The 16,839-nt window shown below is 39.5% G+C and overlaps 1 protein-coding gene across 6 annotated transcripts in view; it reads right to left on the reverse strand.

Annotated features, from left to right (window-relative positions):
• FAM13C (family with sequence similarity 13 member C) overlaps nt 1-16,839 on the reverse strand; it is a 199,984-nt gene that overhangs the window by 20,471 nt on the left and 162,674 nt on the right. For all 6 annotated transcript variants that reach the window (XM_073353371.2, XM_073353370.2, XM_078853799.1 and 3 more), the window contains 4 exons: nt 13,247-13,457; nt 11,285-11,423; nt 7,671-7,752; nt 5,633-5,844 (listed from right to left, as the gene is read on the reverse strand). In XM_073353371.2, coding sequence (XP_073209472.1) covers nt 5,633-5,844; nt 7,671-7,752; nt 11,285-11,423; nt 13,247-13,457 — 644 coding nt within the window. The remainder of the gene's footprint in view (nt 1-5,632; nt 5,845-7,670; nt 7,753-11,284; nt 11,424-13,246; nt 13,458-16,839) is intronic.

Consider the following 16,839-nt stretch of genomic DNA (forward strand, 5'->3'; position numbering starts at 1 on the left):
GTTTGAGAAAAGCCTTGGGTGAGAGATAGCAAACTTGCTAACTGAACACAGGTTTGCAGTATGAATTTGATGAAATAAAAAACATGGCTAACATTGTTCAATATACTTAGGGAGTTTACATATGAAATTAGGGAAGAAGATTGCTCTCCGTAATCCTGAGGCAACGCATTTGAAACTTTACATGAAGATCACCTCAGCACAATTCAAGTTCTGATGCCCCTATTTTTGTCATCGTTATGTTGCCTCCGGCACTCCTCTGCATAGCAAAATGTGAGACAGTACAAAGCTGGGCAACAAGTAGGAGGCAATGACTGAAATTTAAACAGAATGAAGAGAGACTACCCGGATCGGCGGGTAGTGATCGATCTATCGGGGATTGATATATTGCGTCTATCAATCCCCGAATCAATGCCTGTAGTCCACCTCGGCAGGAGGAGTAAGAGGAGTCGACAGGGGAGCTGCTACAGTTGACTCGCCACCGTGAGGACGGCCAGGTCAGTCAAACTAAGATACTTCGACTTCAGCTACACGAATAGTGTAGCTGAAGTTGAGTGTCTTAGTTTAAATCCCCCCACAGTGTAGTCCAGGCCTCAGGTCCTGATCCTGTGAGATGCTGACTTCACTGGAAGTTGAGGAGACTCAGAATTGTGCAGGAAAAGGCTCTAAAATAGTAACATTTATATAACCCAGAAAAGTAAAGGTGAGAGCAAGAATGAGAGACTGTCACCATCTCTGAAAATCTTTTAACTAAGCATATACATGAAGACAGAAATTTAATTTATAGTCTCAGAAGAGAATGAACAATGGTCCAAGTCTAAGGAGGGAAAAGTTTAGGCTTTTGTCAGGGAAAGTTTCTTAAGAGCAACAGAAATTGGGAAGTGGAATAAACTAAGAGAGCTCTAGATATTCCAGAGCAGGTTTGACTTAGAATAGTCCTATAAAATGCCGCCGGGTGGGGCCATTATTTGATTATAGTGTTTTGCCCATCCTATTTTCCACTATTCTCCTTCACCATTCTGGTCATAAAGCAAACTAGCCCTGAACCTAGTAGTCAGCCAAGTTGCTCAGTTATTCCCATTTTATAATTATTAGTAATAAAATATCACTAAAATCAAATTGATTAAAACATTAAGAGCCAGATTCTGATACATTTGCTCAAGTTGGGCAGTACCTTATTTCTGGAGTAGTCTATTGGTTTCAGTGGGACTCACTTGGTTTCAGTGGGGCCATTTGTGGAGTAAAATACTATTCTGAATGAATAAGAGAATCAGAAATTTGCCCTTAATGTTTGGCCTCAATCAGTTTGGTCTAAAATAACTATGGTTTGCAGCATAGAACGTGATCTCATTAAATCTTTAGACCTCATTAGATCAATTCTATGTTTCATCCAATTAAAATAACAAGCAAATAGTCTTCTTGACTTCCTGTTTCTCAGTTGCTGGTGGTGTTAGTTAGACTCGCACCCCAGAAGTGGCTGCATTCTGGTGATAGATGAAGTGATTCCAATAATATAGTTTTATAATTCTGCAAAGCACTCTGAGACTTGAGAAAGACCCTGGAGTATTACACTCAATAAGAGAGAAGAGAAAGAAAAACAAGAAACTGCGTAATGACAGATAAATACCCTAAATGGATTCACAAATATAAAATGAGCAGATTTGCAGTCAGGAGAAAAAGATGGGGTGGAGTGTATTCAAAGCACATGTAGTACAGATCTAACTGTTGAGCAACGGGAGCAAAATGATTAGCTCACTGTCCTCTGAGATGTGCCCCCTGGAGCACAAGTCAGGATGTTTGAATTCAGGTTCAAACTTTCCCAGTTCAGAGTTTAAAATCCAGTTCTCTAGTTCAAGCCCATCTTTAATTATACTATTGATTTTAGCCCCCAGGGCCACATACTAGAGGCCATGTGACCTAGTCATGGGGACCTGCAAATAATACAAAAGAGTAACTTGTTTTCTGCTCAGTGGTTTAATAAGTGCAGGAGACAGCAAGAAAACAGCTTATTGTAGACACGCTGGAATTGATGAGCTAGTAGTCACTTATTTTTTGATATATCTGGCTCTGCTCAAATATTTTACAGCTCTGGATAAAGAAGTCTACTTGCAAAAAAGACAATCTAAAAAAGAATTCCTTGAGCCAGATTCCACTTTGAGTTACCCCCATAAAGCCCCTTTAAAATCAAAGGGGCTATACAGAGGTAATAGGGAGCAGAATTTGGCCCCTTATCTTTAAAGAGGAACTGATCACAAAATTAAAATGTAATAGTAGCTTAGGTACAAGTACTCATGACTTGATCACATTTATAACATGCAAGCAGAACAACAACTTGGGTTTAGAGGGGAAGTGAAGGTATCTATAAAAATAATATATAACAAATGGAAGAAAGGGGAAATTCATATGAATTAATATAAATCAGAAGTTTGGAACTGTAGAAAATGGATAAGGAAAGCAAAGGGTCACAAGGAGAAATCTATAGCCAGCAGAGTTAAGGATAATTAGGAATCTGTATATAACAAAATGAGTCCTGAGAATGATATTGGTCCATTACTCAATGGAAATGGTAAAATTATCAATAATAATGCAGAAAAGTCAGACGTGTTCAATAAATACTTCTGTTCTGTATTTGGGAGGAAAAACAGATGATATAGTCTCATCATATGGTGATAACACTTTTTCCATTCCACTAGTATTTCTGGAGGATGTTAAATAGAAGCTACTGAAGTTGGACATTTTTAAATAAGCACTTCCAGATACTAAGAGTTTTTAAAGAGCTGGCTAAGAAACTTGCTGAACCATTAATGTTGTTTTTCAATAAGTCTTGGAGTACTGGAAAAGTTCCAGAGGATTGGAAGAAAGCTAATGTGCCAAGTTTTAAAAAGGGTAAACAGAATGACCCTGGTAATTATCATCCTGACAACCTGACATCGATCCTAGGCAAGATAATGAAATGGCTGATCCAGGACTTGATAAATAAAGAATTTAAGGAATGTAATGTAATTGATGTGAACCAACATGGCTTTAAGGAGAATAGATCCTGTCAAATTACCTTGATATCTTTTTTTGATGAGATTACAAGTTTGACTGATAAAGGTAATAGTGTTGATGTAAAATACTTAGAGATCTCTAAGGCATTTGACTTGATACCACACTATATTTTGATTAAAAAGCTAGAATAATATAAAATTAACATCACACACATTAAAAGGGGTAAAATCTGGCTAACTGGTAGGTCTCAAAAAGTAACTATAAACAGAGAATAGTCATCGAACAGGTGTGTTTCTAGAGGAGTCCCACAGGGATCAGTTCTTGGCTCTACATTATTTAACATTTTTATCAATGACCTGGAAGAAAACAAAATCGTCACTGATAAAATTTTCAGATGGCACAAAAATTGGGGGAGGGGGGGGTAAATAATGAAGAGGACAGGTCACTGATTCAGAGCGATATGGATGGCTTGGTAAACCTGGTGCAAACAAACAATATACCTTTTAAATACAGCTAAATGTAAATGTATACAGCTAGGAACAAAGAATGTAGGCCTTTTTTACAGAATAGGGTTCTCTATCCTGAGAAGCAATGACCCTGAAAAAGATTTGGGGGTCATGGTGGATAATCAGCTGAATGTGAACTCTCAGTGGGACACTGGCCAAAAGAGCTAATACAATCTTGGGATGCATAAACAAGGAAATCTCAAGTAGGAGTAGAGAGGTTAATTTACCTCTGTATCGGCACTGTTGCGATTGCAGCGGGAATACTGTGTACAGTTCTGGTGCCCACTATTCTTGTGTATACTTTACCTGATGGTAAATGTGGTATTATGATATAGCTGTATATATCTTGTATGTGCCACCGACAGACAAGTGGTGGCATCACTATCTACTTTGCTGTATATACTTTATCACTGGCTGGTAAGTGTGGCATTTCTTCTAGGTTTTAACAACAGAGTAAGATTCATCAAGTGTCCAAATTGGAGTGCATTTTAAAATGGAGAAGACATTTTTTTTAAAAGTTGCACAAAATGGTCCTTTTCTCTAACTCATAGGGGTCCCACAGGATACAGAGCCCATAGCCTATAAATACTAACTGCACACCACAGTATCTCGCCAAAACCCATGGTTTTCAATGACACTGCTTTGCGTGTGCCTCAGGGTGTGACACAGAATAGACACTTGAACCTCTTCAGGCTTGTCTTCAGAGCACAGCAAAGCACATTAGCGATTTGTAGCACGCTCTACTGTGCTTCACACTAACTGCCCCGAGTAAACCCTGCTAGCATGAACTAACAGGTGCTTAGTTCATACCAACAGGGTCAACATGGGACAGCTAGAGCGCAGCATGTTAGAGCTCTATAAATCACACCCCTGAAGTGGGCTTTACCACACCTTCTAAACAAGCCCTTAGTGATTCTTTGTCATCACACAGTCTGTGTGGACTGGAGATATGGCTGCCTGTGCTCTATCACCAGCTTTGATAGATTGGAGAACATGCTTTTCATGTACCTGTAATCTGAAATAGTGAAGCTATTACAATTCCTTTCTAATACAGATATTGACATTCACCTCCAAACACGGTGCACTCAGTGCTACCTGCAAACCCTGCTGAAAAGAATGGACACTTCAGGCTAGATTCACAAAGAACTTAGTTGCCTAACTGCCACTTCAGGCAAGTAAAGGCTCAACACACTCTGCCATCTGTCCAGTTTTATGGGCTCAGGATCATCCTGGATGTCCCAATTTTTTGTATTTCAGAGGTAGCAATGCTAGAGAAGAGGAGAAGCGCAGTAGTGCATAACTAGCGCAGTAGTGGGAGTGGGAGACCCAGGATCCAATCCCCCTGCTCCAACTGCTTCAACAGGAGAGCCTCAGGGTGCCTTATTTCAGAATACCCCATAGTGCAGTGGTTAGAGTACTCACCAGAGAGGTGGCAGATCCCAGTTCATATCCCTTCTCCCCTCAGGTGGATTGGGGACTTGAACTCTAACCACGGGGCTAAGAGTTATGAGGGAGATGGTACCCCCCGCCCATCGTCCTCCTCCATCCAACTTCTTGCAAAAACAGCATAGGTGCCTAACACCAAGAGAGGGTTTGCAGCTGGGAATCCCAAGCCGAGGGAGGCATCTCCCTGCAGCCTCAATTTAGGTGCCTATCTCTGTGAGAGGGGTGGGGTTTGTGTCACACACTTGGCATCTCCCATTCTCTAGTTCAGGTGGGGAGCAGCCTCGCCTGCTGGTTTATGTGAATCCCTTTTGAGGTGCCTCTCTCTCTCCGTTCATTGCGTAGGAAGCCTAGGCACCTAACTCAGGCTTCGTGAATCCCAGTCAGTGATATTCTAGGCATCTAAAAGTTAGGCGTGGCGATGGTGAGCATCACCACACTATGTTTCTTTGTAAATCTAGCCCTTCTTTGTCTTTGTAACTCTTCCTAGAATCGTCACTCCAGAAAAAGTGCACTAGGGTCAGTGATTTTGTGAGTGCAAAAATATGCTGTCGGGGTTGTGCTACTGTGGTGTAAGACCTGTAGGATACCAGTGCAACATGGCAGTTCAGAATACACCGAGTAGGGTACTGACAGCTAAAAACAATATTTGAGGTCTTCCCCAGATGCGATTATTCTGCAAGGAAAACACATACCTTTATAGTCTCAGGGAGGTTAAGCTGTTGTCTTTTCTCCTTTAATCGCTTCATTACGATATCCATGGTTTCTTCGACGGATGGACTTTGTTCAGTACTTGCTGCTTCTTGCTTCCTGGTCTCCTTATATATTCCAGTGCTCTCCTGCTGCACAATTCTTTTGGGTGCTTTAGGGGTACAATTTTGCTCTTCTGACATTTTGAGTTTAAGCTCTGTTCAAAAAAGCAAGTTACTTGGCAAATGAGTTTTTAAATAAATATTTGTCAAAAGGTTTCTTCTGACACTATAGGAAAAACACCCCAGCTCCTGTGTTAGTTTGTTAACATACCACAATCATTTGGAAAATTAATAATCCTTAATTTGAGTTTTTAATTCCCCTGCCCCTCATCTGAGAGCATTCACTCAAACAGGCGGGAATCAGGTGCAGCATAAACAGCAGAAGTTGCCAGGTGGCATAGAGCTGCCGCTACCCCATATCACCACCCTTCCAAGCCCCTTACATAGTGGGTGTGACCATGGACAAGGAAGTAGGCCAGGCAGCCACTATGCCTGGCTGATCTCCACTGCCAGAATGATGTCCAGCATCAGACAAGGCATCCATTATATTATTGTAACATGATGTTACAGTGGGGACCAGTTTGGACCCTGGCCAGCCTTGGATTGAGTCTAAACATGACTTAAAGACACCCATAGTTCCTAGGATGTGGGAAGAAGTGAAGAGCTGTGGACAGGGCACTGGCCTGAGCCTTCGGAGCTTGGACTCTATTCCTGAATCTGCCACTGGTCTACTGGTTGACCTTGGGCAAGTCATTTCACCTCTTTCTGCCTTACTTTTCCTGATTCTAAAATAGCACCAATAAGTCTTACTTTCTTTGTAAAAGAACCCAATACAAAAAAAAAAAACTCACACAAGCATTTAAATTTACTATTGCGAGTACTCCCACTGAAATCAATGGCACTTCTCATGGTAGTAAAGTTAAGCATGTGTTCAACTGTTTGCCGGATCAGGGTCTTTAAGGTGTATGAAAATTTACGTATGAGAATTGGGTTTTATCATTTTGAAAGATAATCAATTCAAAGTGGCAATTTACAGGAGATTACGCGTGTAGTTTGGCCATTTTACAGCTATTTTGCTTTTCTTTAGTTAAAAAAAGGTTTATTTTAAAAACGTCTTGCGACAATGCAGACTAATCACTTGATATTTAAGAGAGGGATTTTCAAATGAGTTCAGAGAGAGTTTGGTGCCCACCTCTCACTCACTGTCAATGGGAGTTGAGTTTCTAGACCCTTTAACCACTTATCAAAATCCCACCCTACAGTACTGAAGTGTAATACTATGATTCACTTAATGGTGAAAATGGATCTAACACAAAAATGATTCTTTTATTACTTAAAAATAGCTTGTGTTTTATTTTATTTTTTTTTAAATCAATAGTGGCTACATTTTCCCCTTGGTTACGCATATGTTGCTCACCAGGGAGCATGGTCAATGGAGCCACGTACAGGCTGTCAAGGGAAAAATCTGACCTTTGGTATTAAATCTCATTTCAGGCAAGAGGCTATTTTTATGCCCAAATAATATGTGCTTTAAAATGGAGTTCTGTAATTTAAATTCAACAAACCCCCTTTACCACTGCAATGTGAAATGTATCAGTATAACAAACCCATTAACTTGGCAATTATGTACAGTATGCTAATGATGCTGAAACAACAATCAGACAAACATTGAGGCTAATATTTAAAATTGTATCTCTGTTTGCAAGAATGTTGATAGTTACAAAGAAGCTCTCTCTTTTTCAGCTCTATTGAATAGGGTTGAACTGACTCTCCCCAAGCATGGCTGGGAGAGATTGGCGCTGCATATGCCATTTCATCTTTCTTTTTGTCATTAGGGAGCCTTAGTGAAATAGAAGTAGGGGGCAAAGAGCAGAAAACAAATACTAAAATGCTCCTACTGCATTAGCACAGCTTTACAAAGTTTCCAGTATTATGAAATTCCCCACTGTGCAATAAAATGGAACTATACGCTATTATGTACCTTTGAGCTGTTTACGACCTTTAGCCAAGTCATTCATCCATTTCAGGACTTCAGGATTGGAAGTTTTGTCACCATGTGAAGGCTGCACATAAGAGAACAGAAAAGAACTGATGATGGGACTGTTCCTTTTCCTGTATTCTCTATGGACTGATCCTGCAAAGAGAGTCAATGCACAGTGCATAAGGTTCAGCATGTGCGTGAGTCTTTGCAGATTCAGGCCTATGTTTGTAAAAATCAAACTTCTGCTCCATGGAGCAGGAATTCTGACGATACTCCCAATATACTTATCCAATAAAGAAATAGCTTCTTTAAAATACAAAATATTTCAGAACATAGATTCCATGTGAATCATAGTGAAGGATGAGATATATTTCTTTCCCTTATACAAAAAAGAATAGGCATCTACCTAATCCTTCTACACCCCCTCCCCCAATAGGGTGGTCATTGTCAACATTTCTATTCAAGGATCCCCTCCCAGGACCTCATTGTTATTTATCAGGATCTATTCAGGACTCTCTCCCATTTAACAGTATGAGAAGGGCAGGGTGGTCACAACAGCCTGAGACCAGTTTGTGACCGGATACCTTAGGTCAAAAAAGTATTCCCTAGCGGAACCCGGAAGATCTCCCCCATTCACAGCCACACTCTTCCAAACTGAAGGAGACTGCATGGGATTCACTTTGGTGTCTATCCAGGTGTGAGGAACTGTGACAAGGTGCCTTATAGTGACAGCCTATATATGAGCCACATCAGGTTACCGTGGTCCATGTAGATGGTGATTCTTCCACACATCATATGGCCAGAAATACTTATGATCCCAAATCACTGCTAAGCATTATATTACATACACTGTCCATTTGACATGTTTGGCTCAATTATGCTATTAATCTGTCATGTTTATTATCTTCTTGGATTGGGGCTCGATAATGTAAAGTGCTGAGCATTTTGCCCCTGGTCTTACACACATGCTAAACTGTATGTGAGAGTAGTCTCATTGACTTCAGTGAGATTACTTACATGCTTAAAGTTTAGCATGTGCAGGATTTGCAGGATGGCAGTCCAAATGCTCAACACTTTTCCGGATGGAGCCCTTACTGCAGTCCTTAAGACCAGGGTGCCTAAAATCTTTGAAAAGTAATATTTTATGCATTTCAGCTCAAATTTTTCACCCAATTTAATTGAAAAACCTGTAAAATGTGATTTAAATCTGTGCAAACACTGCTACCAAGATAATCTTCCTCTCCTACTCCAGCCATGTCTTCTTCTCCTTGAGTCTCTACTGGCTTCCTTTCCACTTCCCTCCTGTATGTAGTTCAAGCTTTTCTCCACTGTCAAAGCAAAAGACTGCTCCTGACTACAGCCTTTCACTGCCTTCATCTCCTCCCTCTTTTGATTCCTGTCAGCATTTACTGTACAGTGGTAGTTGCACAGAATCAAAACAGAAACTTTTTAAAAAGACTGAACACCCACAGTAATTTAAACATATTGTGTAGGAGAGAACGGCTTTGGGAGGGGGTTAAGCAGGGGAGAGGAGGGGGGGATGCTGTGAGCCTTCCCGCCTGCCTAGTTCATCTGCCACATGCCTGTTTTTAAAAAAGTCATATAGTGACTTAACTGCTTCCCTTGCTGTATGTGGCAGTGAGACTAGTGATTCATCCACTCTCCTTCCACCTGACCGAGTCTTAAGGTCACACACTCACTGCTCCCCTCTCTGTATCTAGTACTATTAATTCATTCACTGTACCCAGTGGGACTGCTTACATATCCCAGGTCTTTGTGAGGTCACTAGATGGACACCCCTCTGTATCCTGAAGGACTGCTTACTTACTCAAGCCTCTATGAGGTCAGTGATGTGATCACCACCATACCCTTCAGGATTGATCCTGATGATTTATATGACAGAAATATTATCTATGTGATTGCCCTGTGCTTTCTTCATCAACTCTCCTGAAGGTCAGAAGAGGATTATTAATTTAGCTGTGGTAATATTAAGAGTACTACACTTGACACTCGCTTCTGCTTCCCAGATCAATGGTTTCCCCCAACCCTATTCAAGTATCTATACAAAAAGGGATGGATGAAAATCTTTTCATTTTTATTACTTCAGGGTTGCCCCGGTGTTTATTTGGGTTTACCAACTAGTAAGTACAAGTGTTATTCAAATCCCAATGTTGGCCATCTAGCTATACACTGGCAGAAGGATCTTCAAATACCTTTTAAAATGACTGCAGCAATACAGGGCCTAAAAAATCATAATTCTCTGAATAGATATAGACCACAATGAAAGTCGTTCATGCCCACTACCTTTCATTGACTATCACTTATACCAGCCCCATGACATACAAAATGGGGAAGTAAACCCCACTCAGCTCCCTGACTTCCCCTTTTTAGACAAAATTCCAGGGAAATCTCCAGTTTGAGGGAGTGGAGTCTGTTGATCCTGTGCCTCTCTCTGTAAACTACACAGAGGTGTAGCCCTGAAAAAGGTTGCTGAATAATGACCAGTGATGAAGATGATGAATCCCAAGGTCCGGAAGTGGGGTCAAGGCTGTGGCATAATATTCTGATTATTTAAATTTATTTTACAACATCTATCTCTACCTAGCTATAAGAAGCTCAATATGGAAAGGGATAAATATGTCTGTTTTTTATGTTCCATGGCTGCCACCAAAATCTCATAGATGCAGCAAAGTTCTTCTGCTTTAAAGAGTGCTATCTTCCACCATTTGAGCTGAAGGAGAATCTCTAGAAGATGTCAGTAATATTAGGGCTTATATTCTCTTTACTGACCAATCATTAGAGAGCAATATAATGTCAAACAGAGAAGGAGGTCTGATTCCAACAAAGTAAGGTTGGAAGGTGCTTATTATTTTTACACACTATAGCAGTAGCTGTAATATACCATAGTAGTAGCAAAGGAGCACCATGGCCTCCAAGGAAACTGTTTTCCCTTTCAGACACCAGCGGAATTCTCTGACAGATGATGGGATACTACCGATGCCACAACTTGTGTATGGGGAAACTGCACAAGAGGATGAAACCTCACAGACCTCCACTCACACCACACAATATCCTATACCCTAGAGATGAATGACTCCTTAGCTTTTGCTTTAGCCAGAGTCAATACTTGGGGCTCTCTCTACCATATATTGTACATCTCAGGACAGGGATACCACTTAGCCACACACCAGAGCCTTCATTTTTTATTTGACAAATGACTTCTAAAGAATGTTATTGTTTTGTTGATTTTTTCAAAAGATAACTCAGTCTGCATGAATGAGAAAAACTACATAGCAGAACACAGTTGCCAAGCAAATAATTTTATCTACAATGCAAGTAAGAAGCTATTTATAAGTATCAGAACTTTCCTTTGTCTTACAGATTTTCAGGATATTTTAAAGTAGTTAAATGTTACCATCACCCATCCTGATTGATGGATACTCCCCAATGAAGGTAACTCAAAACAGAGCTTCACAATTTTAGCCTGTAATCACTCAGATATCGTTTTTTCCCCTATTATTTTGCAAGAAGCAATTCTTCCTACACCTTTAAGGACGATATCCGTAATACATGGAGCATTCACCCCATCTTATTTTCTCCAATTATTTTCTTACCCGATATTTTTTTTCTTCTTCAAACTTTTCTTCAAACTTCCTGATTTTTCTCTTCAGACTTTGAAGATGTTTGGTAAGTTGCATTACTGTCTGCGGTTCTTTGCAGTCCTCACAGTTACACCTGGAAGAACTTCTTGGCCTGCAAAAGTAGAAGTAATAAAGTCTCTGTTAATGCAAACAACACTTCTGAACTCCTCCCATGAAATCAGAACTATAGTCACACAGAACCATCTCTAGTCTAAATCACATGTAAATTGTGTTAGAACTCCAGATGTTTCTCCTATAGGTAGGCACAAGGAGAAATGGTTAGGCTTTATGAAGTAAATATATGAAATATCTGTTTTTCTTTGAAGGTGGCATAGTGTTTCGTGGGCAGCACCCACCTTTCCTACCTTACTTTGATCATTAAGTGTGGGATTCTGAAAAGGTCTCAGCATTGGCCTAACTTTTGAAAATCGTTTTGAAAATCCCACCCTAACAGGCCAGATTTTGATACCTTTGTTCACACTTAATAATAGCACCTACTCCATGAGTAGTCCCACTGACTTCAATTAAATTCTTTGTGGAGTAAGGTGTGATGCGATGTGAATAAGGGGAACAGAAAATGGCACTTCTTTTATATGAAGTGCATTTAGGGCCAATTTCAGGAAGATACTAATTCCCGAATCAGACCCTAGGGCAGCCTATCATGATTTCTGTAGATTAGAATTAATTACTGGCACCAACTGGTGAAAATGTAGTACTGAAAATCAAAGCTTGTCACAACTCCAATCCACAGGAAATATTAATATTTCAAAATTTATTTTTGTTCCAAATCAGAACAAACATTTTTTTAAAAAATTTCCCATAGAACAAAAATTCAGAAAAAAAGTTGAGTAAATTGAAATATTTCATTTCAATAAAATTAAAATGTTACATTCCAATTTTGACTTTTTTCTTATTTTATATTGCATTATAATTTATAATATAATGAAAGAAATTCAAAACAAAATTAATTTTCAAAATACAAAAATCCTTATAATTATTCTTTTAAATTTTAAACAGAATTTTGTCAAAATCAACATGTTCTCACAAAATGTTTAGATTTTGGGAAAATGGCATTTTCTGGCAGGAAAATATTGTGTCAGAAAGTTTTCAATCAGCTCCACTGAAAATGATTCAGACTAATTTCCATGCACCAAAAAAATGGGTTTGATGAACAAAAATGTTATTTTTTTAAAGTTTGTTTTATTTCAAGTTAAAATATTTGTACATTTTAATTTTGGACTTTAAAACATAGACGTGTTCATTTAAGAGTTAGTCACCATAAGTTGCCAAGAACTTGGAAAAAGCACTAACTATTTCATTATTATAGTGCCTTCTATTCTACAGGAATTTAGCATTGCAATGGAGAGTTTATCCTTACTGGCAATAGGCTTAAACATTTTGTAGGATATTTCATGTGAGACGTTTTAGATTTGTGAATAAATAGGCTTGATTATTTCTATTTGCCTAAACTTTATTTTTAAGATTTAAAGAAAACAGAGTTCCAGAATGAAATTAATTCTAAGAATTTCCGAAAAGGACTTACAAGGACTATTCAGATGTTTTGTGACATTGCCTTCCATTTCCAATGAATGACTCATGCAGTAATTCCATTGCAGTTGAACTTTTCTGAATTAGACCTTTAATAACCTTTTTTACCCTGTATTCACTTTTCAGACTGATTATGAACTAACCTTTAAAAATGTCATTACTAAACTATAATTAACTGAGATTGCAGCTAATGTTGTACTTCGTTCATATTGGAAAATGTTAGGTCATATTTATGGTATTTCAAATTAATCATGCCAAATTATATTATATTATGAAACATCCCTGTTTAGAGCAAATGACATGACCATATATGAGAAATACGAAGAGTCAAATGTTCTAGACTGTACAAACATAATAAAAAATAAAGTTAAAAATGTATTTTCTTACATCATGAAAGGCTGAGCACTTGGTGGGGAAGGGGCCGATTCTGTGTCTAAATTAAATCTCTGGCTTTGACTAAAGATTGAGCAGCGTGGTGACAGAAGGGGATTATCTCCATCAGTAATATGATATAGTAGTCTACTGGTCCCTAAGGAGCGATGATCTTCTGGGCCGTTGTCTGCATCACTCTGCCAGTCTCTATGGGCTGGTACAGGCTCTATAACGACAAGATCAAATCAATATGGGACTGAAGGTCTCTCACAATACACCCTAATTCGTTAGCTATAGAGGTAAATAAGAATCTATGTGAACAAATGTGTTCATAGAAGCAAAGTGTGCTGCTTGAAAACTTTTCAGTTGATACAATGAATAATATATGGTATAGCAATGCAGCATATACTGGTAGAACATGGTACCAAATCAGAGCATAACAAAGGATACATAGGTTACAACGACTGGTGTAACACCGTACTCTGAGGTCCACAATGGAATATAGATAGGTGTCTGTGTGTGTAAAAATAAACCATAAGGTTTTGTTAAAAGAAAGATAGTAAATTTCTCAGAATAAAAGCATTGTCTCTGTTTTTATAGATCAGTTTTCGCTGAAATGCACTCTTTGCAGAAGAATATGAAGATAGATGTAAAACAAGACTCATTCCCTAATTTAGGGCTCAGTCCTTTGCTCAGGAGGAGAATAGGACACATCTGCAGAAGTAACACATTTTAGGACCCTATCATGCAGCATATTGAGTGCTACTAGCCTGGTGACCCATATCCTGTAGAATTCTGCTCTTAATTCTCAGGGTAAAATGCCACTCAGCAGAAAATTACTAACCCATCATGTATTACTAACCCATTCAGATCAATGCATATGAACAGAAGGTTGAAACTGATTGGGTAAACAGTAAAATGTAAGTGCTGCACTCTGTCTGTTGCCTTGGGGTGTTAGGTATATGACATTATGCTAGCAATGTCCCCAGGCATTAATGGGCGCATAGGCTCCTAAGGAGCGGATTGTGCCTAGTGTATAAGAGAGGGAATGCAAAAGGAGCATTTTCAACAGTGAGCTTAATTAACCATTGGAACAACTTGCACCAAGGACGTGGTGGATCCTCCATCACTTGAAGTCTTTAAATCAAGACTGGATGTGTTTCTAAAAGATATTCTGTAGCTCAAACACAAGATCCAGCTTGATGTAGGGAACACTAGGTGAAATTCTGCAGCCTCTGTTAAGCAGGAGGTCAGACTAGATGATCATAATGGTCCCTTCTGGTCTTAAATCTATCTGTCTATGAACCTCACCTCCCTCCTTTTGCTCATTGGCAACAAGACTTGCATGGTACTGTACTATCCATATCCTGCCCTGACTCTCCATTGAAAGGGTGAGAATCCCGGTTCCCTCTTCCTCAACCTTACACAAAATAGGCCAGAATTTCATCCTTAAGTAGGTCTTTTTTTTTCCTGTGGGGAGTGCTTTTATGAGGATGCTGCTTCATGATGGAGAAATCCTGTACCAATCTACAAAGCCCTGTTGAAAATATATGTACAAACAAGTTACAAAAGCCAGAATAGAATTCTCAATGCCAAAAGAGAGTTTTCTCTCAGCTACATGGGTAGAGATTTTCATCTATATTAACAGTTAATGTATTATAGTGTAACTAGGCAAAGTTGATTTTATTATTTTCCCTCTAAAATTGTATCTATATGTAAAAATGGAGTCTGCAATTATTTTTATATTTAATGTAGGTTCATACCATGAATTAGTTGTGTATCATACATACATTACAAGGGATTCCTTATAGCATATATTTCTCGGATATTTCAGCAGGAGAAATTGAACATTAATTTGCTCCCAGATCTGCAAGGAGATGCCAGTTAAGCAGCAGATCTGAAAATGTTCCTTCACCTTTGCTTTTAATTAAAAATGAAATTTTAATCAATGATGTTACAAAAATTCAGAAGACATACCTCTACCTCCTATTAATTTAGAGCACTACGTTGTGGATTTCCCCGTGGTGGAGGGTAGGACTTGCAGAGATAAAAAGGCCATTTCCCTTAAGATTTTGATGGAACTGTTATACTGTATTTTAATTAATATCTGCACAATAGATAATGAAGCTCTCTGAGCTTGTTTAGCAGTGGGAAAATAGTGGCTCCAAGCAGCCTCCCTCCTTGAAAGCAGAAAATTGGGCACCTTCAAAATAAATATTATTTTATCAGACATAGTCCAATTGTTTCTATGTTACAGGCAACACAATACCAAATGTTCCTAAATTGTGTAATTATGGGTCAGCACAGGTCATGCACAGTCTCTGCATGGCTTTTATATCTTTTGATAAATTTGTTCATACTGGTTCCTCTTTCCATGGGAATTATTTAAGGGGATGAGAGTACAAATGGGGAGAAAATGTTTTTTCTGTCCTGCAAAATATTTCAAGATTTCAAAATTGTTCTCAGTCCATACTGGGATGAAACTGAGACCTTGCAAAAAAACTGCTGCACAGAGAGAAAGGAAATAGCCAATACCCCAGTGCTTATGGCACCCTTCTGGGATGTGGAAGACAGAAGACCCGGGTTCAAGTCCCTGCTCTACCTGATTCATGGCCCAGGATGGAATTTCTGGTCAAATGAGAGCATGAGAGAGAGACCAAGCCCCACCTCAGAATAGCCAATAGCGAAGTGACTAGGGCACTCCCTCATCTCAGGTGTTTGCCCTAACCACCAGGCTTATTGGCTGTGCTGGGGTGGGTCTCTCTCCGTCTTTCCTCTTGGAGCTGTTGGGGCATTCTCCTGGGATGTGGGAGTGCCATAGCCACTGGGCTATTAGAATATCAGGGTTGGAAGGGACCTCAGGAGGTCATCTAGTCCAACCCCTGCTCAAAGCAGGACCTAATCCCCAACTAACTCATCCCAGCCACGGTTTTGTCAAGCCTAACCTTAAAAACCTCTAAGGAAGGAGATTCCACCACCTCCCTCGGTAACCCATTCCAGTGCTTCACCACCCTCCTAGTAAAAAAGTTTTTCCTAATATCCAACCTAAACCTACCCCACTGCAATTTGAGACCATTACTCCTTGTTCTATCATCTGCTACCGCTGTGAACAGTCTAGATCCATCCTCTTTGGAACCCCCTTTCAGGTAGTTGAAAGCAGCTATCAAATCCCCCCTCATTCTTCTTTTCCACAGACTAAACAATCCCAGTTCCCTCAGCCTCTCCTCATAATTCATGTGTTCCAGTCTCCTAATCATTTTTGTTGCCCTCTGCTGGACTCTTTCCAATTTTTCCACAACCTTCTTGTAATGTGGGGCCCAAAACTGGACACAGTACTCCAGATGAGGCCTCACCAATGCCGAATAGAGGGAAAGGATCACGTCCCTCGATCTGCTGGCAATGCTCCTACTTATACAATTGCCTATTCTGGGGTCGGTCTCTCTCTCTCTCTCTCTCTCTTTTGTTTGACCAGAAATTCCATCCTGGACAGAGAAACCTTCCCAAGGAAACTTATCAAAGCCAAGATATTTCTGTGAAAAGTTTCAGTTTCGACTAATTGGCACTTTCTGATGACAATCTATTTCACTGAAAAATTTCCTGACCAGCAC

The sequence above is a fragment of the Lepidochelys kempii genome, chromosome 7 (genome assembly GCF_965140285.1).
Source record: "Lepidochelys kempii isolate rLepKem1 chromosome 7, rLepKem1.hap1, whole genome shotgun sequence".
Lineage (NCBI taxonomy): Eukaryota > Metazoa > Chordata > Testudines > Cheloniidae > Lepidochelys > Lepidochelys kempii.